The sequence below is a fragment of the Psammomys obesus genome, unplaced genomic scaffold (genome assembly GCF_907164565.1).
Source record: "Psammomys obesus unplaced genomic scaffold, mPsaObe1.curated_primary_1811, whole genome shotgun sequence".
In the NCBI taxonomy this organism is placed as follows: domain Eukaryota; kingdom Metazoa; phylum Chordata; class Mammalia; order Rodentia; family Muridae; genus Psammomys; species Psammomys obesus.
The window spans coordinates 15600371-15626649 of record NW_026591086.1 but is presented as its reverse complement, the minus strand read 5'-3'; the positions used below and the strand labels follow the sequence as shown (position 1 = coordinate 15626649).

At 44.1% G+C, this 26279-nt stretch overlaps 1 protein-coding gene and 1 pseudogene across 2 annotated transcripts in view; one reads left to right on the top strand and one right to left on the bottom strand.

The window, feature by feature from the left end:
• The window catches only part of Dgkh (diacylglycerol kinase eta), a 155285-nt gene that overhangs the window by 6229 nt on the left and 122777 nt on the right, over positions 1 to 26279 (top strand). For both annotated transcript variants that reach the window (XM_055609694.1, XM_055609695.1), the window contains exon 2: positions 1252 to 1437. In XM_055609694.1, coding sequence (XP_055465669.1) covers positions 1264 to 1437 — 174 coding nt within the window. In that variant the 5' untranslated portion in view covers positions 1252 to 1263. The remainder of the gene's footprint in view (positions 1 to 1251; positions 1438 to 26279) is intronic.
• The window catches only part of LOC129678876 (cyclin-dependent kinase 4-like), a 9673-nt pseudogene continuing 1990 nt past the window's right edge, over positions 18597 to 26279 (bottom strand).

The window sequence follows — 26279 nt, the reverse complement described above, 5'->3', positions numbered from 1 at the left end:
AAGGAGAGCCCCCAGAATCCTCTAGGGACTTGTTACTTAATTGGAAACAAACAAACAAACAAACAAACAAACAAAAAAAAGGCAAGCTAACAGCAGTGTGAAGTTCTCATTGGTTGACAGTAGACTTGTTCTTTAGTATCCTTTCCCTCAGCGGCCCCCCCCCCCCCCACACACACACCTGAATAGGATTGTTGAGGTTGAGCTTGTACTCAGTGCAGCGAGGTTGCTCTTCCTAGCCACAGCGCTGTGTTTAAGCAGTTGACTAGGGACGCCTCCAGAGTCAAGGTTACAAACAGCCTGTGGATTCTTGGCTCAGTCCGGACTGGGGAGTGACGCTTTCTCGTGCATACGTGTATATGTATATGTATATTTCTCTCTGCCTGGTTCTTCGTTCGTGTGGCCGCGTGTGTTCTTTCCAGGCATTACGGATGAGCGCTTCAGCTTCGTCTCGAGCTGCTTGTCCTCTCTTGTTTCTGCGCTCTCTCCACGCCCTTCCCAGCTTCCTGTTAGCCAAAGGGAATCGCTCTTTCTGAACGAAAAGTTCTCAGAGCGGAGCTGAACCTCCCGGAAAATGCTCTTCTCTTCCGTGTGCGCCGGATGGGGGTGGGCCCGAAACTGAACACCACGGTAGAGGAGGCCGAAAGGACCCGAACTCTTTGGGCAGAGGTGGGAGAGGTAAGGGCCCGGCAGTGGTGCCGAGGGTCCTGAGACCCAGTTCATCTCCCGGACAGAAGGAACTTACTTAGCTGGAATGGTGCCACAAAGCCCGAGTATGTGGAGAGACTTGGGGTCCAGGGGTGCACCCCCAGGACGTAGGAGGAAGCTCCATATTCCCCCCTTTCCGCAGGAGCCTTCCCCTCTGCTGCTTAGAACTAGGGGAGGAGCATCGCCGCTGCCTGACCTGCTGTGGCACGCCCCTGCCCATCTCTGCCCTCTATTCCTTCCGAGCCCTCCAGACCCTAGAAGGAGCGAGAGGGAGGTTGTCCGAGCCTTAACGCGACCTCCATCCTTTCATTCCGGTGTTGGTCCTATCTTGGGGCGCAACCCCAGATCATCCCAAGGCTGGGTGAGCAAGCGTGAAGCAAACAGAGGAACCAGGTGGTCTCGGCAGGGGCGGCGTGGTGTCCCGGGTCCCCTGCGCTGCGCGGTGGGGACCGCGGAAGATGGCGCCAGCTAGGCGCTGGGCTCGGGCGCTCGGGCAGAGCCGAGCCATTGACCACAGCCCCTCGGGGCGCTGCTGTGTCCCCGCAGGAATCGGAGAGGATGGCCGGGGCTGGCAGCCAGCACCACCCACAGGGAGGAGCAGCCCCCGGGGCCAGCGCGGTTTCCCCCACCGCTGCGGGACCCGGAGAGGATTCGTCTGACAGTGAAGCGGAGCAGGAGGGACCCCAGAAGCTGATCCGCAAAGTGTCCACCTCTGGACAGATCCGGACCAAGGTGAGGCTGGGCCCGGGGCCTGCGGGAGGGCCGTGGGTGGAGGGAGCACTAGGGGAGATCCCGGGAACCCGTATCCGGAGGAGGGGCGCGAGGGCGGGGCTTCGGCCCTGGGGCTGGACTAGTATCAGGGATTCCTGCCGTAGGGGTTGGAGACATCCAGGGTGTGTTCCAGAACTCTCTCGGTTAGTAGTTAGAGAAGCGGCTTGGAGCATGGGAGAAAGTTGAAGCCCGGTGGCGAGTTCCCACTTCGGGAGCTTAGAGGAGTGTGCTTTCTCGCCTCGCCCGCGCCGCGCGCGCGCACGCAGGAAGACCTGCAGGAGCTGTGTTGTGCCCGCCGCCTTGCGTCTTCACCCGCAGCAGGCTGCTGGCTCCTCTCCGTCAGCTTCTCTGGTGGGCTGTGCGAACAGATTGGCTAGGCTTCTGCGTTGCAGGTTCCCACAAAGTGCAGAGCTTAGCGGTTTATCACAAGTTACCCCTTCAGGGTATTTGCAGGGTGTGCTGGTGCTTTCGGTGAAAAAGTTAAAGGAAGAATTTGAGTAGGGAACCGATTAAATCAGTGGATGATCCCGTTAATGATGTACTTGCGGAAGGTTAATTCATTGTACAGTTATTTTCCTGGAAATTAGCGTCCTAAGGCTTATGAGAGTCTTACTTGGAGGCAGTTTGGATTAATGTTTGTTTTAGCGCTGGCTAACTTCTAAAATTAAGTAGACGCACAAATGACAGTGGCTGAAAAGATATAGTTACTAGAGTCAACAGCTGTCTCAGCGGTTTACTCTCAGCATCTTGGAACTACTTTTAACGGAGATGGATTTGGAGTTTTATAACATTTGTTACAATTTGGGAATTAGGGTATTTTTTTTTTTTAAGATTAAAGCTAACCAGTATAGAGTCTTTACTATCAGTGCTTTTAACATCTGAAATCTTAATCTAAAAAAAAAAACAAAACAAAACAACAACAACCTGTAAAACAGAGTTAAAGAGAAAAATGGCAGGTTAAAAAAAAATGAAACAGCATTGTCCTTTAAATGCAGTGGTCAAAATTCCATGCATATTAATATCAAGATTGGCTAGTAAATTTATGCTATTTGAAAAAAAATTGGATGGTTGTAAGTTGAATTGAGGAAATAAAGTTGAACAAATTTGTTAGGAAGTACTAAAATTAAGTACTAAAATAAAGTACTACTAAAATTTGTAGGTTTAATGAACATGAGGTCATAGCTAATATATTGTTTAGTTATGGAATAAAGCATGTTTACCGAAGACTAAAATAAATGTAAAACATTCATTTTTGTTTTCTGTTTGACTTTCTGATAAAGGTTTGCCACAAGTATGGCTAATTGTCAAGCCTTGGAATACTGCTTCTGATATTCATATCAGAATATCAGAAAGTCTGTATTTTATACTTACTCATATGTTAGTATTCATGTCAAATGTTTTAAAATACAAGCATCTGAGGCCAGAGAATTAAGTTGCCAAGGCTAGGGGGCCTCAGCCTCACACCTTACCTCCTGCAGTCCAGACTGTAACACATGCTGTAAATTTCATCGCTGTGGCTCTTATCACATGCACCTCAGAAGAAGGTGAGGTCAGCACGGAGTTAATACAGGTACAACTACTAAAGGTAGCAAACAACAGGTTCCTTTTTGGGAATTATTCAGTAAGAGGAGAAGCACCCTCAGAAAAATGTAGCTATTTCCTCCTCTTTTTCACAGGGGTGTAAGACGGGAGAAGTGGGAGGAGAGAGAGGCTCATGGCCCAGATCTAGCTCAAAGCTTAGTTGCTTTTGAGACAACACTGACTGTTCTGGCTTATAAATCCTGAAGGTGCATTGAAACCCACCAAATTCTGCATTCACACACTTACACAATACATGCTTACACATAGATGTGTAAATATGCTCCTGATTGAGGATGTATACAGATAGTCTGTAGGTGAATGCGTTGTTCGTGGAGGTTGAAACTATTTCAGGGCACCCAGTTACCCATGTGTCTTTGTCACTTTCCTGTTCTGTTCTCGTATAGAAGCTTGTTTCGGCTTTCAGTTGCCGATCCGGTATGAGATCGTTTTGGTGGGGTGGGACAGCAGCAGAAGCAGGAGGCTGTCATGTGTCAAACTGGAAGCAGGAAGCAGAGAGAGCGAACCAGGAGTGGTGTGAAGCTTTAAACTCCCACAACCGTGCCCCCAGTGACTACTTCCTCCAGACAGGAACCTCCTAAGCTGCCTCAGACAATGCCACCAACCCAGGACCAAGTAGAGGATGATGTTTGAAAAACGTTCAGACACCATGTTTGAAAAAGCCAGGTGTTGGGGAGGTGGACATGGGGGGATCCTTGGGGGTCACTGGCCAAGTCAGTCAAATCCAATCAAATTTCAGGTTCAGGGAACAACCCTGTCTCAAAAACTAAAGAGTAAAGCAATCAAAGAAGACATGTGACCTTGACCTCTGCATACATGCATACATACACATAAATCTTTCCAGTATAATTGCATAATTAAGTGCTTGTCATGTGAATATTATCACTGCGACACAGCTACGTAGTTCCCATTAAGATCCTCATGATCCTGAAGCTGAGTGGCAGGCAGTGTATAGTGAAGAACAGCAGTTTGGGCTGGGGAAGTAGCTCATTGGGAGAGTGCCTGCTAGCATGTATAAAGCCCTGGGTGGAAGGAAGTTGGCTGTTTTAGGACAGCACACTATATTCTCAGAATTTTTTTATTTTTAGAGTGAATATGCCAACTTTTTATGTAAAGAATAAGACCTCTGTGTGTGTGAGAGAGAGAGAAAGAGAAAGAGACAGAGACAGACAGAAAAAGAGGTGCTGAAGATGGAACCCAGAGCCCCACACATGCTAGGCATCTGCCTGTCCCAGCCCAAGGGAAATAAGACTGCCATTTGGAGGCAAATGCTGATTAACAGTGACCTCCTATGTCTTAGCGCCCTCTCTCCTCACCTCTCCTTGATGAATGTGTGGTTTTTGTTCCCTTTTCCCTTTCCATTTTTCTTCATGCTTTCTTAGTACATCTTTTGTATGTATGTATGTATGTATGTATGTATGTATGTATGTATGTATGTATGTATTTATTTATTTACTACTTTCTTTCTCTATTTTTCACTTGTATCTTTTCTCCTCTTAGCTGAGTAGAACTTCAGGTAGTTACATCTCCGTTCCCATGTGCTAAACAGATAATTTTGTATCCAGCTTAATTTCCCAAAGGCAAAACACCCTGCAGGAGTGAAAGCGATGTTGGTGTGAAAAAGCCAAGCTGGAGCAGTTGCTGTTTCTTCTCTGGTTTCTTTTTGGTTTTTCCAGGACAGGATTTCTTTTGTGTAGCTTGGCTGTCCTGGACTCGCTTTGTACACCAGGCTGGCCTGGAACTCACTGCGATCCGCCTGCCTCTGCCTCCCTGAGTGCCTGGGATTACAGGTGTGTGCCACCACACCCGGCTCTTTACCCTTTACTCCTGTGGGGTGGAATCCCCATTGAGGCATGGTGCTGTACAGCCTTTCATAGGCGTTTCATTGACAACGAGGCAGCCTAAAACAACAGTTTGGAACGCGAAGGAGGCTGTGTGCCTTTTGCTGGCATGTGAGTGCAGTGATCTTTCATTCTGCAGCAGTGGCAGAGGTTGCTGCAACGCTCAGCTTGCAGATGGCATGGTCAGCTCTCACACACATTGGCGCCAACATGGGAGACCTGTCTCAGTCACTTTCAGCCATTGAATTATCTTGGCCAAGGTCAGGAAGCTTTGTATGTCAAAGATATCTCCTGATTAGGTAACCGAGCTCTCATTTGTTTGACATTGATATATATTCATATATTAATTCTAAATGGCTATAAGTTATTTTCTAAATTAGGCAAAAAATGTACCTAAACACAGAATACACCTCATGAGTATATTGACCCTAATTTATCATGAAAGTTTGTCATAAACAAACTTCTGTAGCATTATGATGAGGCAATATGGAGTTTTGCTTTTGTTCCTTTATGAAATACAGCTTTATGCAATTAAAGCATTATTGTCTGATGTCGTGATGCACACCTTTGATCCTAGCACTTGAGGGCAGGTGGATCTCTGTGAGTCTGAAGCCAGCCCACAGCCTGGTCTATGTTGCAAGTTCCTGGCCAGCCAGGGCTACATAGTCAGACCCTGTCTCAAAAACAAAGAACACATGGGGGACCTCCCCCTTCTCGGAGAAGGAGAGGGAAAATGGGGGCAGGGGGTAGGGTGTGTGAGGGGGAGAATGGGAGGGGGGGGCTGTGAGCAGGATGTAAAGTGAATAAACAAGTAAATTAAAACCAACCAACCAAAACCACTCACTACCAAAAATCATCCTTACTGTCTTAACCATGATTTCTAGGTGGAGGAGACCCGGAGGCACTTGCTCACTGATTTTCAGATTGTAAGTGGCAGTGACTTGGGAGGTCATGGTGGTTACTGTGCACTGTTTAAAACAGAGACAACAAGTCAGATAATATCATTAAACGTCCCCGGCCTTCGTTCTGTGTGGAAACATTAGACTCGAGTAAAGATCCCAATGAGATGCAACAAGAGAAGCAAGGATGAAGTGCTGTAGACAGGCCGGGAGCAAAGAGGAGCGTCTGCTTCTGACCAGTTCATCTGGGCAGCACTCTGTCAACTTTTTCCCAAGCGCAGAGCGCTAAAGATTTTAAGTTTTGGGCTATTTAGGATTCCCTCCGAATTCCTCAGCTCTGAGAATGATGGGCCAGGGAAGAGGGGTGGAGTGATGTTGGTCAGAGGGTGCAAAATTTCACCGGGACTGATTGGGATCAGGTGTGGGCTGTCGGTAGAGTAAGTTCTGTTGTAACTATCATGGTGATCATAGTTAATAACAATTAGATATGTGAAATTTGCGAGAGTTTAAATGTTCTGACAACAAAAATGCAGAGCTAATTATAAGTAGTCTCATTTAATGATTTCACACTATTGTGTATATGAAAAAATTTTGTGTTTTTTTTTCTTTTTCTTTTTTCTTTTTTTTTTAAGACAGGGTTTCTCTGTGTAGCCTTGACAGCCCTGGACTTTGTAGACCAGGCTGGCCTCGAACTCACGCCTGCCTCTGCCTCCCCGAGTCCTGGGATTACAAGCATGCTCCACTGCACCCAGCTCAATTATATTGTATACAACATAAATATATGCAGGGTTGTTCTTGCTTTTAGTTTTGCTTTTGTTTTTTTTTTTTTTTTGTTTGTTTTGGTGCTGGGAATTGAACCCTGGATCTTGAGCATGCTAGGAGTCCTAGTTATGCTTTACTATTGCTGTGATGAAATACTGTGACTGAAAGCAACTCGGGAAGAAAGGGTTTATTTGGATTCTGTTTCCACATCCATAGTCTGTCACGGAAGAAAGTCAGGACAGGAACTCAAACAGGGCAGGAACCTGGAGGCAGGAGTTGATGCAGAGGGCATGGAGGGGTGCTGCTTAATGGCTTGCTTCACATGCCTTGCTCAGCCTGCTTTGTTATAGAACCCAGGACCACCAGCCCAGGGAGGGCACCACCCACAATGAGCTGGGGCCTCTCATATTAATCGCTAACAAAGAAAATGCTCTACAGGCTTGCCTAAACAGCCCAGGCTTATAGAGGAATTATTCTCAATGGGGGAGGGGGGATTCTCTCCTCTCAGACGACTCTAGCCTGTGTCAAGTTGATAAAATTAGCCAACACACTGGCTAAGCATTTGACCACTAAGGCAGGCTCATTGCCAACTTGTTTTTGCTTTCTTTCAAGATTGTTGGCGAGAGGGTTCCCTTATGTTGTGTAGACAGACCTTCATCTTGTAGGCCTGTCTCAGCTCTCAGAGTAGGTGGGGTTATAGTTATGAGCTGCCATGATCATCTTATAATTTTTCAGTGTATTTCATTAGTTCTTTGAGAATTTCATACAGTGCATTTTCATCGCATTCATCCTGTTCTCTCCCTTATCTCTTATCAGATCCATTATTCCCCATCCTTCCATCCCCTCCCATGTTTGCCACCACCTCGGCCTCGTCCTCCTCCACAATCCACTGTGTCTGGTTTGTGCTGTCCATTTAGTCAAATGTGATAAGCCATTAGTTATCGATATCATTTTTCATCAGTAACACCTTAAGTTGGGTGTGGAGGTAGGTGAATCTCTGAGTTCAGGGCCAGCCTGGTCTACAGAGTGAGTTCCAGGGTAGCCAGGGCTACACAGAGAAGCCCTGTTCTCAAAAAACCAAAAATAAATAAATAAATAAATAAAATAAAAGACGAACAAACAAAAACCCCATCTAACCAAGCCATCCCAACGCAGCAGTGAACTCTGCCCCTGTAGTGTGAAATGGCCCTGACAATGCTCAAGTCAGTGTGTCTGTATTCCAGTAAAACGTCATTTAAGGAACTGGAATGTCGTAAAATTTTCAGGTTTAAAAATACTTCTTAAAAAAAAAAATCAACCTGTTTAAATATGTAAAAAATCTTTTCTCACGTATGGACCGCGTAAAGATCAAGTGCCAGCAGGATGTGGCCAGTGGGATGGTTTGTGGCTCTTGTTGGCTAAGGCGGGCCTCGTCGGCCCTAGAAGATTGAGATGGTGCGTGGTTAGGCTCCCAAAGCAATGCGAAGTTAAAGCATTGCTAAATATCAGCACCGAAGGCACCAAATAAAGCTAAATTTCAATCCATTTGAAAAAAAAAAAATCTCATCTTTGTAGAACATTTTATTTTTAGCTTGGTTTGCGTCTTTGCTTCCATTTTAATGTGGACTAAATATAGCCTGGAAAGTCTGACTCTTGGTGCCGTAATTTAAAGTATAGCAGCTTTCTTTCCATTTTGATTACAAGTCAAACATGGTGGCTCATTATTAAAGATAGGGGGCATAAATAATTTACTAAACCTTTACATGTGGCTTAAGATGCGCAGCTCCCGTGTACCTAAATTTAGAACTCTTTCTTGGTTGAAGGTTGCGTGTTTGCTATTAGGGTGGAGGAGGGCTGGCCCGGCGCTGGTTCCCTTTGGCCTTGCTCTGATATTGGATTGGCTGGGTCTCACTCACTCAGGAACTGTGTTTATAAGGGAAGGTTTTAATTAAGGAGAGTTTGTTTTACATCTAAGAATAGACTTTGAAACAAAACAAAACAAAACAAACCCATAGCATATCAGTACGTTACACTGGCCCTTGACAAATGTTGGTTTCATTCTGTGACTCGTTAGCCATTTGAGAAATATATTTGGACATGTGGCTTAAGATGGCCAGTGGTTATTATCGATTCCAGCTATAATTTTAAAATTAAATGTGCTCTCGTTTTTGTCATTCTACACAGGTATTTTTGAGATGATTTAATTTAATTCTTATTTTTGAGATAGGGTCTCACTCTGTAGCCCGGGCAACTTGAAACTCACCTCCCTCAGCCCCCTTGAGTGCTTAGATTACAAGAGTGACCTTGCTCGGCTACTGACGATTTAAAAATTATATAAAAAAATTTTAAATTTTGTGTATGAGTGTGTGTCTGTGCTTGGGTATGTGTTTTGAGTACAGATGCCGGGGGGGAGGCCAACAGAAGGTGTCAGATCTCTTGGAGCTGAAGTTACAGGCCCTTGTGGGTCCCCTGATGTTGGTGTTGGGGACCGAACTCAGGTCCTGCACTGTATTTTCTTTTCTTTTCTTTTTTTTTTTTTGTGAACAGAAATGGTAACAGTCCCTCTCTCCTGCTGTTGGACACACGGACTACCACAATATATAATTTAGCGTCCCTGATTCTTTAAAGCTGAGCATCACGGCTCATGCCTATAATTCCAGCATTTGGGCACAGGGGACAGGAGAATTGCTGTGAGTTTCCGACCAGCTTTGACTGCAGCATGAGATCTTGTCTTTTGACGAAGAACAGAAAGTATTCTCGTTCGAAAGCTGCGTTCATAGGCGTCCATTTTACTGCCTAATGTGTGTCACATGCGGCAGAGATACGGCTTGTTCTTATGTGTGCATCAACTATTAGAGTGTTGCAGAATTTTAAAGGAGTGTAGGAGTTTGTTCTAATAACCCAACTTAAAATGGCATGCCTGCTCAGGGACAGAGTCCTGTACACTTTCTTTTCTAGAGAAAATAGGTCTTGAAAACTGGCCTCTGAAATCTGTCGTTTTTCATTTCTTACCTAGTTAAAAATAAATTTTACTCATATTTTTCCAAAAATATATCTTAATAGGCCAAGTGGAAAATTACTTGATATGATTCTTTTAAGCCGTACTGTGACCTTTTGAAAGTACCGCTGTACCTTATAGAACTGAAACTAAGTGTTCTTTGAAAACCTGTTTAAAAAAGTTAGGTACCTAGAGACATTTTCTTCTAAACTAGCACTTTTGAGGAGTAAAACAAAACAAAGTGATTCAATGATTTTTATTAATTTTAATTAGAATTCATAGATATTCCAGCTGAAATAGTTAAACCTGAAATTTACACTTCAAATGTTTACTCAGGCTTATCAATAAAAACCAGGAAGATTTGATCGCGGATTTAGCATATTAATAATGGCAGGGCTGGGATGAAACAGAGAGGGGAAAGGAGAAAGAGAGGGAGGGAGAAACCAGGAGCCTACCACATGTTCTCATTCTTGTATGCTGTCCCTGAGGGTGTCCCAGTCCCAGCCAGGAGCTCTGGGGCCAGAGTGGCAGCCACTGGGGCTCCCTGCCGCACAGTGCTTGGAGTTCCAAAGACCCGCTTTGAGGTACCGTTAATCAGCAGTTAAATTTTAGTGTCAGACTCATTTTTTTTTCTTTATTTCACTTGAAAATGTAGATAATTTTAGTCAACTGTTAAAGGAGGCTATCTGGCTGGTCACAGCGCTGTATGCCTTTAAGCCCACCACGCAGGAGAGAGAGGCAGGTGGATCTCTGTGAGTTCAAGGCCAGCCTGGTCTACAGTCGGGGCCATGCAGTGAGATCCTATGTCCGAAAGCAAAGTAAGACAAAGTGGCCACCTGCTTCGTAAACTAAATACTAGGTGGAGAGGTGCTTACATCTTTGTGAAGTGGCCAAGTTCAGTGGTGTGTGCTTGTAGTTTCAGCTACTTGGGGAAAATGAGGCAGGAAGAGGTGTAAGGCCTGGGGTTTTAGGTGTGAAGAACAAGACCCCCATCTCCTATGAAAATAGCAAATATAACCCAAACAGCACCCCCCTATTCCTAAAACAAAAAAACCAAACAGAATGTGAAATAACTGCATAAAAGGTAGATGTGTGTGTGTGTGTGTGTGTGTGTGTGTGTGTGTGTGTGTGTGTTAGAGAGAGACAGGGCCATAACCCAGGGTGGCTTGGAAACGATGACTATTTTACTTAAGCTTGTAGAGTTTGTAGAGTGCTGGGTTTAGAGGCATGAGCTACCACATTCATTTGAGAACCTTTTCTGAACCTCGCATCACCTGTGTGTGCCTTCTGTTTTTAATCTTTATCGCACCTCAGTTGACACATTCTAAAAATACAGCAGTTCAAGTACTGCGGTAGTGCTAGGGATAGCACAGGAAGCCAGATAGACAGTATAGAGGCAGGGAGAATTTATGAGCTTATAAGCATGTAAAGCGCATGACATCTGTGAAGACGAGAGGCACTACAGAAGATGAAGTGCCAAACTAGTGGTGTGTAGTGGGAAGAGTTGAAGGAGCAGGTCTCTCCCAGAAGGTGATGTCGGAGCTGTGTTGTGTGGCACTTCAGAAGAGCTCTCTCCGCAAGAGGAGAAGTGGCTGTAAGGATGAGGAGGAGGTCATTGGGGGCTGAAGTACGGGAGAAAGTCACAGAATTAACTTTACATCCCAACTGTAGCTCCTTCCCTCCTCTCCTCTCAGTCCCACTCTCCCTCTCTCTTCCCCCTACCTCCTCCTCTATTCTTCAGAAAAGGGGAGACCACCCCCCCATCTCACCCCAGCACATCATATTGCATCAGGACTGAGCCCCTCATCCCCTGTGGCCTGGTGAGGCAGCCCCACCAGGGGGAAGTGATCAAAAAGCAGGCAACAGAGTCCATGTCAGATATATGCCCTGTTCCCCTTACTAGAGAACCAACTTGAAGACCGAACTGCCCATTGTCTACATATGTGTAGGGGCCTAAGCCTAGTCCATGCATGGTCCTTGGGTTGCCACTTTAGTCTCCACAAGACCCCCTGGGCCCTGGTTAGTTGGTTCTGTTGGTGGAGCTCCTGTCTCCTCAAAAAAGTAGGTCCTTTCCCCTACTTTTCCACACCCTGAGGATTCTTAAGCTGATTCTCTGTCCATCCCAAGGTTCACCTGGGTCTTAGACAGCCTTCTGAATTTTATGTGTATGCTCATAGAGGATGAAACCATTGATTTGTAAGAGGAAATTCTAGGACGGAAAAGAAAAGATAGATGAGAAACACATCAATATAGAACTCAGCAAAGCAGGCTGGAGAGATGGCTCAGTGGGTAACAGCACTGTCTGCTCTTCCAGAGGTCCTGAGTTCAATTCCCAGCAACCACATGGAGGCTCACAACCATCTCTATTGGAATCTGATACCCTCTTCTGGCATGTGGGAGTATATGCAGACAGAGCATCATACATTATATAAATAAATAAAATCTTAAAAATAAGTTTATGGCTGGGGGTCACCACAATTCGAGGAACTGCATTAAAGGGTCGCAGCCTTAGGAAGATTGAGAACCACACTGCTCTGGCCAATCGTATTAGACTCTTCCCTGTTTCCAAAGCAAGGCGGGTGTTCCGTAAATGTGCGCCTGTGTCATTCTGCCACTTGAAGTGACCCGCTTTCTCTGTTTCTCTCACTGATTTATTTCTGTGTGTTTTTAGCTTTTCCCCTTCCACACTCCATGTGAGGCTCTGGTAAAGGTGGGCAGCTGTGACATTGGTAGGAAGGTTAATAGATGATAATGTGTGGAGCTGGCCGCATGCTCAGTTGGAGAGAATAGTGAAAGTTTAGTGGCAAAAACGCTTTCCAGATGTCCTTTGGAAAGGGACAGGACATACTGTGTGTTCTCCTGGACATTCCCACAGCACTGGTGAAGGATGAAGTAGATGTTCTCATCAACTACGTCAACACACGCTCAGAAGGTCCCCTGATAACATACTCCCCTGTAAGGTTCAGATATAAGCCCAGACTTCAGTTTAGTGACAGTTGTCTCACAGGGGATCTAAGTGAGACAGTTTCAGTTTTGGACAACTTCAGGCACAAAGGTTCAAGTTGTTAGTAATCCTTTGGCTTTTTTGAGACAGGGCCTCAAAGGCCTTGAATTCCTTTCCACTTCAACCTCCCAGGTGCCAGGATTACAGGTGTGCTGCCACCTTCCAAACTATTTTTGAAGATTGCATACGTATCAAGAATTTCGAACAATCCTTTCTTTAAACTGGGTTCTGTTGCTATCTCTTGTTTTTTATTCACTTACTCACGCACTTAAAATGGTATGGCTTGAACAGTATGTTAGCATGCAAAGGGAAATCTGATAGTTCTTGGTGGCATTAAAAACCATAAGAAAATGATGAGATTCTTCTAAAACAATGTTTGAAAGCATATTTATACACTTCTACAATGAATACATTTTGAGATCATTGTGAGAATAATATTAATTCCATGAACCCCTGAATAATTCTTGTGTTACTACAGAGTAAGTATGTGATCTTCTCCTTTCTTTTTCTTTCCTTCCCTTTCTTTTCCTTTCCTTTCTTTCCCCTCTCTCCCCTCTCCTCCTTCCCTCCTTCTCCCTTTCTTTCTTTCTTTCTTTCTTTCTTTCTTTCTTTCTTTCTTTCTTTCTTTCTTTCTTTCTTTCCTTCCTTCCTTCCTTCCTTTCTTCCTTCCTTTTTCTTTCTCCTTTCTTATTTTTTTCCTTCCTTCCTTCCTTCCTTCCTTCCTTCCTTCCTTCCTTCCCTTCTTTCCTTTTTCCTCTCTCTCTCTCTCTCTCTCTTTCTTTTCTCTGAACTTGAACTTATTCAAAGGAAGAACAGAGGATGCAAAGAAAAGTGAGGTCACAACTGACACTACCCAGCAGGTTGTGAGGCCAGAGTTCCTGGAGCACTGGGTGTGGCTGGTTGCTGAGTAGCAGGAAAAAGTTAGAGGTCAGTGGGTGGGGCTGAGCAGACAGGCTGCAGAGACACTGTCCTTGACAACTTAGCACCAGGAGAGCATATAATTAGGCCTTAGGTGCAAGTTATGTTCACATTGAAGGAACAAAGTTCACATTCCAAGCTAGCAAGTTTGATCTTGAAAATAAAGTTAGTATTTAAAATCTTTTAGATGGCAGTAGAGAAGTGAAGCAATAATTGGAGAGGGATTTAGAGATCAAGTTAGGGCTTTATTTAAGTGAAACTTTTTTTTGAGACAGGGTTTCTCTGTGTAGCTGTGGCTTGCCTAGACTTGCTTTGGAGACATGGCTGGCCTCATATGAAATCATTTAAAAAAAAAAGATTTATTTTATTTTAAGTTGTTTCTGTGTGTGTGTGTGTGTGTACCTGCTGAGACATGATATCCCCTGGAAATGGAGTTACAGGTGGCTGTGAGCCACCTGACTTGGGTGCCATGAACTAAACATGGATCCTCTGTGAAGAGCAGTGTGATGGACGTTTTGGTCTCTTTAAAAACTCAGTTATGTTATATAGATATGTTTTGCTTTAATCCCAACGGTGGGAGTTTAACTTGGACTTTAGTTTGTCCGTAGCTGATAACTGACTCCTGTTGGGCGTGGTCTTTGCCCCACAGGTAACGTACTAATTTGTGTAGTAAGGAGAGGGGTGTGGTCTAGGACTCTGAGGAATATAAACACGAGAGCCCAGAAAGAGAAGGTGTGGCAGTTTGGAGAGACCAGAGATGGGCAGACAGAAGTGTTTCAAAGCAGTAGCTTGGAGGAGAGTGCTTGTTGCATTTGCTCTTGATGGAGATTGGCATAGCCCCCAAAGAACCTGTTGACCCCAAACAGCCTAGAGAATAAAGGTGTCTGCGTCCCCTTTCCCCACTAACCTTCTCTCTCTCACCTAGGGTTAAAGAGTTGGTGGAAGGGGGAGAGAGAGGCATAAATACCCCAGATAAAATAGAGTTTACAAATGAGCACAACAGAACAGTAGTGCCTGACCTCTGAGCCACCTCTTCAGCCTGGAAACAGATTTTTAAAAGGGGTAAAGCTGTGTGAACCAAAGAGGACCATCCAGAGGAAAGCAGGAAGTAGCTACAACAAAGAGAAGACACAGAGTCTTGCAAACAGGTTGGGATGGCCTTTCCAAGAAGCCCATCAGCTTAGCCTTAGCATAAGGCAGATGGGTGAGGGATACTTCTGGAAGTTCTTTGACAGTTTTTATTTTCCTCAGTAAAACAGGAAGCTAACTTACCAGCTGAGGATCAAGGTGGAAGAGATGATAGTGGAGGTCTGGAGAGAGGGGAAGGCGAGGAGGCAGTTGACCAAGAGAGGAAATTCCTGAGTTGGAAAATGGAAGTCAAAGGGCTGAGGGATGCCTTGTGAATGCAGGGTTGAGGGTCATGTCCAGGAATGTCAAGCCTGGCATGGGACCCTGATCAGCTGCAGGGGTGGCGTAAATTGAGAGCTGTAGTAGACAGGGCTGCATGCAGGTTTTCTAAACATGGCCAGGGGAGAGGGGACAGGGAGACTGGAGGGGGATCCCACAAATGGGAGGTCCCAAGGGTGAGTTCTGGAAGTTGTCCTATGAGACTGAGAAGAAGTGGAAGACAAGAAATTATGTCCAAGAATGAAACATTTATTCAAATTAAAAAAGGAAGAAGAAAAATGGAAGACTATACAGCCTTAATTATTTTAGAAATGGTTTAGAGATACATTAATAATAGGTTTTGCTGGGGTCACCCAACAATCCCCAGATTGTGTTTACCAAATTCGTTGCACCTCCTTTTGTAAAATGCAAAGAATAGTTTACTTAGACAATGAAAGAGATAGTTTCCCCCAAACAAACAAATATATCTAGTTTGAAATTTAAAAAGTACATACAAACCCTTGCAATGCGTTAAGTAAAGTGGGTTCTGGTTCCAGTGGCATGCTGCGTCTGTCCTTGAACTCACTGTAGAACCCATGATGCTCTCAAAATAATTTCCTCTTGTCTCCCAGTGGCTGAGATGATAGGCATGTACCATAACCCCCAACTCTGGTTCCAGTTCTTATTAGGCAGGCTGCATACCATCTGGAAGCCCCAGTTCCCTCTCAGTGAGCCCCAGTAGAGTGTGGGGAGATGAGAGAGTGCCCTCTCCTCATGCCTGTCATACAACACAGTAGGTACCAGTAGGCAGACGTTCAGGAATCTTGAGGCGCATGGCAAAACACTTTCCCCTTTCTTAAGAAGAATGCGAGTGAGCAGGGCGCTAATGAAATCTTGCAGTCGTGGGGAAAGAATTCTTGTTCTGTCTCTGACAAACCAGAAACAAGAGGTTTTTGATTGTAAACCTGTTTTGTAGATTGGATCTCATCTGAGGACTAGACAGATTTTTTTTTTTTTTTAATCATAGATGAAGTTAAGATTCCACAGCAAGAAAAAAAGAATGTTGAAGGAGATCCAGCCTTTCTGCAGTAAATAAACACATCTTCCTTGTCATCATCCATTTCTGTCACAGTGGTCCTGTCATAAATGTCTGAGCAGTCACGGCCGTTCTCTTGAAGCAAAAGTCACTCTTGCCAGTTGCCTCTGATCTATCTTTCAGTGGAGTAGGAAGGAAAGTAGATATGGCAGGACAGGGAAAAAAATGTCCCTGGGTGGCAGGGACTCTTAAGACTCTAAGACTCTTCCCGTGTGTATAAGGTAGTCCAGAGGCTCGCCCAAGTAGGGCAACACAGGTGCTTGGCTTTCTTGAACAGTGGCAGGGTGAGAGAGATATTTCCTGGAAGATACTTGGGAGAGAGAGAAACAGCAGGGTCCCATATGAATAAGAGTACTAGCTAGTGCCTTCTAGTCTTTATTGTGATCCCGTGATTACCCGTAGGCTGACAAAGCCCGAGGAACTTAGTATAGCATAAACATGTGATATTAAAACATTAAAAGTTTATGAAGTAGTAAAGCTCCATGCAATCACAGCATTATGTATAAGGCCCCCCTGTCTTAGTTAGGGTTACTGTTGTTGTGATGAAACACTGTGAGCAAAGCAACTTGGGTAGGAAAGGGTTTATTTCATCTTATTTCTCCATATCACAGTCCGTCACTGAGAAAAGCCAAGGCAGGAACTCAAACAAGGGAGGAACCTGGAGGCAGGAGCTGATGCAGAGGCCATGGAGGGTGCTGCTCACTGGCTTGCTCTTCATGGCTTGCTCAGTCTGCTTTCTTATAGAACCTAGGTCCACAAGCTCAGGGGTGGCCCTAACCACAATGGGCTGGACCCTCCCCCATCAATCACTAATTAGGAAAATGTCCTATAGGCTTGCCTACAGCCTGACCTTTTGGAGACAGTTTCCTCAGTTGAGGCTTTCTCTTCTCAGATGGCTCTAACCTGTGTCAACTTGACATAAACCAACCCAGCAGCACACCTCAGGACAGAACAACTCAGGTGTGCATTGATAGATATTGAACAGATAAAATGTTGTAATACATACAATGAGACTTACACAGGAAGGAGCTTCTGATATATGCTACAGTGTGGATAAATATTGAGGACTTTAGATCAAGTGAGATAACCCAATCATAAAGGAACAGCAAATGAGGTCAAAATCATAGGCACAGAAAGAATGGTGGTTGTCAGGCTCAGGGAGGGAATGGTAGCAGGTGATTGTTTATGGGCTTGACTTTCAGATTCAAGAGTTCTGTGCAGGACGGCCATGATGGCCACCCAGTGATACACTTTGTGCCCTAAACGCCGTACTTACTCATGGTTAAGATGGTAAATGTTATGTGTATTTTCCCCGTAATTCAAAATGTATAATTATAAAAATATCAGTATAGTAACAGCTGTCTGTAAACTCAATAGTGATATCAAAATAGAAAACAAACCCAAGGAATGTACAAAGGGTAAGCCAAAAGTGAATTTGAGCTAACGCTGCGCATACTGTCTAGGTGACTTTTAAGTTTTGTATAATTACGTCTCTTAGAGTTTTACCTGACTTGGGCTGGTCAGATGACGTGGGCGTGGTAGCGGTGAAGGCACTTGCACTACATAATGTAAGGAGAGAACCAGCTTCCCGAAATCGTCCTGTGACCTCCACTTGCACTGTGGCATGTGAGTGCCGCTCTCAAACAAATGCTACACACAGTGTTTAAGCTGACTTACTAAAATGACTTAAAAGGTCATAAAATAGCATCTAATTACGTGCCGAACAATGCCAATCCGATATAATACAGCAGCATGAATTTGTAGGGCTGGGGGCTGCACCTGTCTTTTATCCTAGTGCTCGAGGCAGAGGCAGGTGGGATTGAGACCAGCCTGATTTATACACTGAGTTCCAGGCCACCCAAGGCCTGGACCATGTCTGAATGGACCATGTCTGAAACAAACAAACAAACAAACAAACAAAACCCAAAAGCAAAATTAATTGTAAAAAATAATTTGGCTTCAATATAGAAAGAAATAGTGTAACTGAAAAAAAAAAAAAAAGAAGGAATGTATTCACAAATGTATATTTTAAGTAAAGTGTTTTAAATCAGTGGCAACTGGGTTACCATCTAGTTAAAAATATAAAGCCTAATGTCTATCTCACACTAATAATCATACTTGTAATAGATGGAATTGTTAAAGTATTAGCCTAATTATAAAGAGATAATATTTGCATTCTTCAGGCAGGGAGTTTACAAACACCAAAAAAAGAAAACAGAAACCAAAAGCTTATTATGCTATATTCTGACATATTGAAGTTTATCATGAACTTTTCACATAGTCAATAAATTCCCAGCTCTTCCAACATTTAACCTGAAAGGTATTTCTCATTTTTTGTTTTTGATAAAAGTGTCCAGTTATAAAGAATTGGTTAGATGAAATATGTAGATCAATATTATTAAAAAATTCATCATTCAGCCAAATGCCTCACAGACTGAAGGCCTTCAATGTATTTGTATCGTAGAAGATAAAATTTATAACTTTGAAAAAAAGAGATCCCAAGACTCCTTTTCTTGTTATATACGTGTCTGGAAAAGACGTAAGAAGTTGGAGGAAGGCAGAGCTCCTGTTCTCGGAGGGGCTTTCTCCACGAAAGTAGATAGGACAGGGCACAGCCTCCGCTCCACTGCTCTCCGCATCACAGCCTTCCGGTGCGGATCACAGGGCTGCAGGGCTCAGGGGCAGAGATCCGCCTGTGTGCTTTCAGAGTCAGCATTTCCAGATATGCTGTGCCCCAGGCTCCTCCATCTCTGTCACCAGGGACTGTACTGGCCGAGGCCCTCTGGGGAAAAGAGCTCTGGAGAGAGATAACATCGCTAGGCTGACCATCCTCTGGAGTCAGTGCAATCCGATCAAAGATCTCATCTAAGCCGCCAGCTTCAGAGTGTCCACAGGAGAAATGCTTTGGATGAAACAGCTCTGCAAAGACACAGTTAACACTCCACGTGTCCACAGGCGCTGCATGTGTAGACTACAGAAGAATTCCAGGAGCGCAGCACCAGAGTGTAACAGCCACAGGTGGAAGGGCCATCTGGTCGCTGTAGACTCCGGCTGAGCCAAAGTCAGCCAGCTTGGCAGTCTCGCTACTTGTCACTAGAATGTTCTCTGACTTCAGGTCTCTGTGTACTATACATTTTTTGTGAAGGAAATGTTGACCTCTTAGAACCTAGTGCATTACATCCTTGAAGGTCTCAAGTGGCAAGCCTGTTGCGTATGCCTTGTCCATATACGTCCGTTTGTCCGTTTGTCCTGTATGCTCAAACATTAGGGTCACTTTGATCTCAGGTACTGAAAGCAGTGCAGACAACCATCAACCAGATAGCCTTGGGGTACCCAAAGCCTCCAGCCTCCTTAGTAAGGCCACCGCAGGAACTGCACGGATGGGAAGGTCACTCCAGGTTCTCTTTTACTGGGATTCTCAGAACAGAGTAGCCACTGCAGGGATCCTGGGCCTTGTACACTGTCTCAGTCACTGGCCCATATGAAGAGGTTGCAATTCTGGGATGGGGGAGCCCCATACACCTGGCCAAGAGCTGGTGGGGCAACTTGTTATCAGCGTCTGAAGACAGGTACTATGGTACCATACACCTGAACTGGATTCTGGGCAGCTGGACACTAGGGCAGGATCATAGACACAACGATTTATTTAATTCTTTTCTCTCTTTCTTTCTTTCTTTCTTTCTTTCTTCCTTCCTTCCTTCCTTCCTTCCTTCCTTCCTTCCTTCCTTCCTTTCTTTCTTTCTTTCTTTCTTTCTTTCTTTCTTTCTTTCTTTCTTTCTCTTTCTCTCTTTCTCCTTTTCTTTTCTTTCTTTTTTGAGACAAGGTTTCTCTATGTAGCTTGGCTATCCTGTACTCACTTTGTAGACCAGGCTGGCCTTGAACTTGTAGAGATCTGCCTGCCTTTCCTTCCCAAGAGCTGGGACTAAAGGTGTGTGCCACCATGCCTGACACATTTTAATTCTTAAGAAAAGATTGGTAATAGAGAGCCTTGGCTATTGGTAGTATGAGATTTATTTGTGTAAAAAGTACTTAGCAAACAATAATGTATTGGCAAGATATTGGTTAAGCATTTGTTAGGCAAAATGTGCTTTTGTGTAAAAAATTCCTTTCAGCAAACAGCATGATGTGTTTCTTAGAAATGATTTGCTATACAAACCAGTGATATGAATTTTGACTTTAAGGATGAAATATGTGACCCAAATCAGTGATGATTTTTCTCACGTAATATAATAAATATTGGTGAGACAGTACCTCTGCAGTACTGAACTCATACCTTCAGGGGTCTGGCTTCCTCTCTCTCTCTCTCTCTCTCTGTGTGTGTGTGTGTGTCTTGTGGAGTAGAGTAGCTGCATGGAAGCTGGATGTCAGTCTTCACTAGTGATTTGCCATATTATTATTATTAATCTCACTGAAGCTGGACCTCATTAGTTCGCTGAACTGGCTGGCCAGCCAGCTCTAAGGATCTACCTGTGTCACTAGCTTCCTCCTTACCTTAGCACCGCTATACTTGGATTTTATTGTTGTTGTTGTGATTATGATTATTTATTATTATTATTATTATTTTTTATGACAAGTTTCTCTGTGTAGCCTTGGCTGTCTTGCACTAGCTTTGCAGACCAGGCTGGCTTCGAGCTCACAGTGATCTGCCTGCCTGTGCCTCCCAAAGTGCTGGGACTACCATGCTCGGCTTTTTTTATATGGGCCTTTTGCCTGCATGTGTGTCTGTGTACCAGGTGCATGTGGTGGCTGTGGAGGGCAGAAGAGGGCTTTGGATTCCCTGGGACTGGAGTTACAGATGATTGTGAATGCTGGGAATCGAACCCAGGTGCTCTGGAAGAGGGGCCAGTGCTCCGAACTGCTGAGCTGTCTCTCCAGGCTCCGTGCCTGCCTTTACGTGGCTCCGAAGTCAGACCCTCCTGCTTGAAAGCCAAGCACATTACCAACCACACTGTCTCAGCCCCATCCGGTCGGTCCTTTAGTGCAGTTGCCTGCGTTACTGACTTCAGCACAGTTTAGTGGAGTTTTCCCACAGAATTAAAGACATTACGGGCACGCACGTGACGATTCACACAGTTCATCAATGCCTCCCCAGCTTGTCAGTTCACCTTCTCAGCAACTTGAGCATCAACTCACATGTTTTCATGTTATTTGTGAACATGTTTAAAGCAGTGAAAATTCTGAGTTGCCTGAGTTGGTGTATGTGTTCCTCCCTTTCATCTGGCACCTTTGTAAGCAGGCGTCTGTTGCATCATCTCACGGCATGATGCCGTTTGCACCGTTTTGGTCGTGCCCCAGCTGCTTCAAATGGCCCTCGGCTTAGTGCTAACCTTAGTGCGCCTCGTGCTCCTAACGCCAAGAGAGCTGTGAGGTGTCTTATGCAGAAAATGGGTATGAGATGAGGTTTTCTTTTTCAGACTTGAGTTACAGCACTTTGAGCACGGAGTTCAGTGTTCATGAATCACATATATAATATATTTCGGGCAGAAGCAGACCCATGCCAAGGTTTTAGATTGGCTTTGAAAAATGTGACCAGGCATTTGCAGAGACTGTGGCTGTTCTAAGAGAAAATATTCCCTACTCCCTCAGTATCTGTTTCTTCAGCAATGCAACCACTTTTTAGAACACAGCCAAAGCAAACATCGTGAGTCAGTTGTGTGTAAAACTACTTGAAAAGGAAGTGTTGCAAAAAGTATCTGTTGAAGCCCATTAGTTCAGAACCTGTCGATCAGAATAGCACATAAAAAAAAAAAAAAAACAAACAACAACAACTCTTTCTGGAAGAATAGTAAGTTTGGACACACTTCCTCATGTTTGAATGTTCTAATTTTCCGTACTTGAAAAAGACTTTTGAAGACAGAACAAAATTGCTCATTAAGATGACCCATTTTTCCTCAACATTAAATACACATTTGGCTTTGACGTAACCTGTTTATGTCACAGAGTAGAAAAATGGCTGTCAGCCCAGAAAGGCTTGAGATGACAGGCATATATCATCGTGTGTGTGCTAGCTCCAACATTTTTCATCGGTTCTTAATCATCGGTTTTAATTATTCATTGTTGCTACAATCGATCTTGCAATCAATAATACATTTTTCATTGAGACGTTAGTTTAATGTAAATGGAACAACTCCGAAACCGGAGATATTCTTAGAGGCAGGAGGATGTAGCTTGTTTTTGTTTTCATCAGTACATTTGAGCTCTCTTCCCTGTCGTAATTATCCTCCTGGCATCTCCGCTTGCTGTGTTTATACAGTAGACTCCCAAGATGGTCCTTAAAAATCGAGGCTGTACTTTGCTTCTGTGAGTTCCAGTTGCTTAATGCTGTATTGCAAGAAAAGCTTTTGTCCTGAGGTTTTCCTTTGAGTTGAGTTTCTATTGGAACAGTTACTAAGTAAGTATGTTGAGCTGCTGCAGCAGAATGTGACTGAGGCAGGGGAGTGCTGTAAGATGATGGATTTTGTTGTTTGAGAGCGGGACTGGGTTTGCATCCCAAGTGTCTCCCAAGTGACTTTGCAAACAAGACTTATCTCTAAAATCAAGAGCATAACCAAATCTATCTCAGTTGTGAGGATTTAAACCACATAAGCATTTAGAAGAATAGCTATAACATAGGGACACTTGAATGGGTCATTTGTCACATTTATGCTGAGAGAAAGCAGGCTGGACCACAGTAATAAACTCAGCATCTGAAACAAACTTTAATCGTATGAGCAGGAGAGGAAATGCTGGCCTTTACAAAGAAGTGTAAAGGTTTCCACTGTCGTAAGACACCGGCCTCCTGTTAGTTTTGCTTTAGATGGTTTCTGAATTTGCCAGATGGTGAAATCTCATGAAGGTCTAGACAGGATGATGCATATGGAGTTTTGGTTATAACAACCGTCTTATAGAAAACAGTTATGGCTTGGCCAGGGGATTTTCAGGCAAAGGAAAAGACTCTTCCTCGGGCAGAGGAAAAACAAGGTGGGTGGCTTGAACAAGCCCAAGTTTCTTCTCCATCTTTGAGCGAGTGTGCTCACATGGATACCTGTGCAGACATGAAAGCACACATAAGAATGATAAGCTAATCATCTTTACAATTCCACTTCTGCCAGGATCTACTTAGTAATTTCTCCTCTGAAGCTATGAAAGTTCAGTTATTTCCCTCAAAATCGATTATGGAGAGCATCTACCTTCTATCTTTCTTTTGACTACATTAAATAAAGGAAACATCCAGAAAAAATTTTAGTTAACAGTGTCACATTAAAAAATATAAAGGTACCTCTTAAAGTGATCACTATTTCGGAAGCACAAAAAGCTACTGTCGCTCTGCTGTGATGTATAAAGTCCACCGATGTGGTTCCCAGAACATGGGCTGCTCAGAGGTTGTGGTATGGCACCCATCCGTGTACCCCAGCTCATGCCCCCTTCCACTCCGCTGTACACTCATCCCTAACATCCTGAACTGACATTTGTTTAGGCGCTAGAATTACAGAGATTAATAAAACATATTGGCATTTTACTATTTACTTATTTTTTTGTTTGTTTGATCTTTTGAAACAAAGTCTCACTGAATGGTTCCGGCTCACCTAGTCTCAGAGCGACCTTCCCAGTTTGCTGAGATTACACGTGTGTACTTCCATGCCTGGCTTCCTGTCCACTAGCTGGTGCTCCTGCAAGAGCAGTAGATCTGCTTTTAATCGTCGTGGTTTTATTTAGCAACATGTTATTATTTTTCAAAGTAGAATGAGATCTTTTCAAGTAAATGCCGCTCTTGAAATGGGCATAGCCTGGGCCTTTGTCATTGAGCTGGGGAATCATAATGCATATTGCTGTACAGGTGTTTAGGGAAGAAAGACCTTCTGCCTCTTGCTAAAGTTTTGGGGGAAAGATGCTGCTGGTTGATCCCAGGGCCGTGTGCATGCCGATGAAGCGTTCTAACCACCAGCCTATACCCCTGCTCTCACTCCCGCCTCTTCTGGATAGTAACAGTATGATAGAAGGTGAACTATTTAACGTCTACAAAAGCCTCAGTTTCCTCCTTCGAAAACCAAGGTCATTAGATTCATCCTTCGAGGTTGTTATATAGAGCAAAGGAGGAGAGTTTGAGTGCCCTTCAATCTTACTGTCTCTTTTGTACTTTTTCCTGCTTTAGGTCGAGTTTGCGACATTTGTTACGCTCCCGTATAAATTGACCAGTGGTGTTTGACAGTGCGCTAATCCCTCTGGCTTGGCAAAGCCCTTAGACTATGAATTCTGAGCTAGTAGATTTGCCGTGGCCGCGCTGCTTCATAGTTCCTCACTGATCTAAAGGGAAAGAACTCGGTAACTAAAATATTTACTTCGTCACCAAAGCATGTCTCCTGGGGCCAGAGACATCAATGAATATGAGATGTGAGTGTAAAGGTGCCATAAATCCCAGGCCCAGCTTCCACCAGCAGCATCTGTGCGCCGTTGTTAACCCATAAATAAAAACCCATCATCCGTTTAATTTGCAGATCTTCCAGAGGTCCCTTTGAAATTTAGCTCACAGCAGATACGTCCAATAGCCAGTGTTGCCGCTACCGGCTTGCTTAGTCTACCTGAACGTTATTTATTAATGTCTACTGGTAGCTGGACCCACAAACTGAAATTTGAGAATGGCGCAGATGGGGACTCTCCCAAGCCTTGTGCTGTGATGGATGCTCATCTGTTGATCACGGTTACCATGGCAAGTACCGGCTGCTACCTGTTTCAGCAGTTTCCTCCTACTCTTTCCTATTTTTGGACTGTCTTCATTTCACAAACTCATCACCTCCATTCCGCCAGTGTTACCTCATTCCACCCTTGATTTCTGTGCTTCTAACCGAAACTTCCTATTTTTATTTTTATTTTTATTTTTTTTTTTTTGAAGGAACCAAATCTCTTGGGCAATTTTATATGATTTAGAATCTCATGCAATAATAGCTTTCCCGCTTAACAGGAGGCCACTTGCAATGCAGCCCCATTTTACATTCCATTCCGCATCATCGCTGGCAATCCTCTTACATACAGTCTTGTACGGGGAATTCCAGATTGGTGTTCATAACTGTCATGCCAAGGGCCTTTTGTAAATAAAGTTCTTAAAAAAGTCTCAAGGCATCAAGACCCTGACTTAAAATAAGTTACAAAATACCCCTTGGCTGGAGAGATGGCTCAGTGGTTAAGGTGCCTGCTCTGCTGAGGTTGGATCTTCAGCACCCACAGGAGGGAAAAAGCCAAAACCGGCAATGTGTAGTGTGTTCCTGTAGCCCTAGTGTTGGGGGGAAAGGAGACAGGCAGAATCTGGAGGCTTGCTGGCTTGTTAGCCGAGCTGAAACTGGGAGCTCCCAGATCACTGAGAGACCCTTGCCCCCCAAATGAAATGCGCGTGTGTAAACACACACACACACACACACACACACACACACACACACACACACAATGTCTGTGCCCGCCTGCTCCCCACCCCATTTATTATACTATTCTTGTTTGCTGCCTGTGTAGCAGACTCCAGTACTGCATTGCAGATAGTTCAATTGAGGCTGTTTGCAGACAAGGGTACTTGTCGCTCTTCCAGAGAATCTGGCTTCAATTGCCAGCACCCACATGGCTAACAGCCTTCTTTAACTCCAGTTCCAGGGGATCCGATGGCCTCCTCTGCCCTCTCAGGGCGCTGTATGCAGTGTGATGCATTGACAGGCATGCAGGTAAAACATACATAACACAAAAAGACAGCCCAGTCTTCAGTTGGACTAAACAATGAAAGACATATCATAAAATATCGTGGGTGTTTTGATGTACCGTCAATCTCAGGAAGCCATCTGTGCTTGCTCTTAACTCAGGGACCAGCTGAAGAGAAGAGAACCAACTTCCATCACAGGGCCACAAAGGAAAGAAAACGTTGTTAGTATCGATAACTAATGTTTTGTAAGAAAGCAGTAGAATTATTTTTTTACTTTCCCTTCTTCCAGCTTAAACATTTTTATTTAATTTTATGTGCGTTGATCTGAGGGTGTCAGATCCCTTGGAACTGCAGTTACAGACAGTTGTGAGCTGCCTCGTGGGTGTTGGGAATTGAACCCAGGTCCTTTGGGAGAGCAGACGGTGCTCTTAATCACTGAGCCATCTCTCCAGCCCTCCCCCCTCATCTTATAACTCTTTAAGTTCAGTTTAATATTCATTATATTTGGCTCTGTGGCTATAGAGTTTTAACGTTAAATATTTGGTTCTTTTATTATTTTTTTTAAAGTGTTGTGCAGCTCCTCCCAGAATATGTTAGCAACAGATTATTGATTTTGATAAAATAAAATAAAATAAAATAAAATAAAATAAAATAAAATAAAAT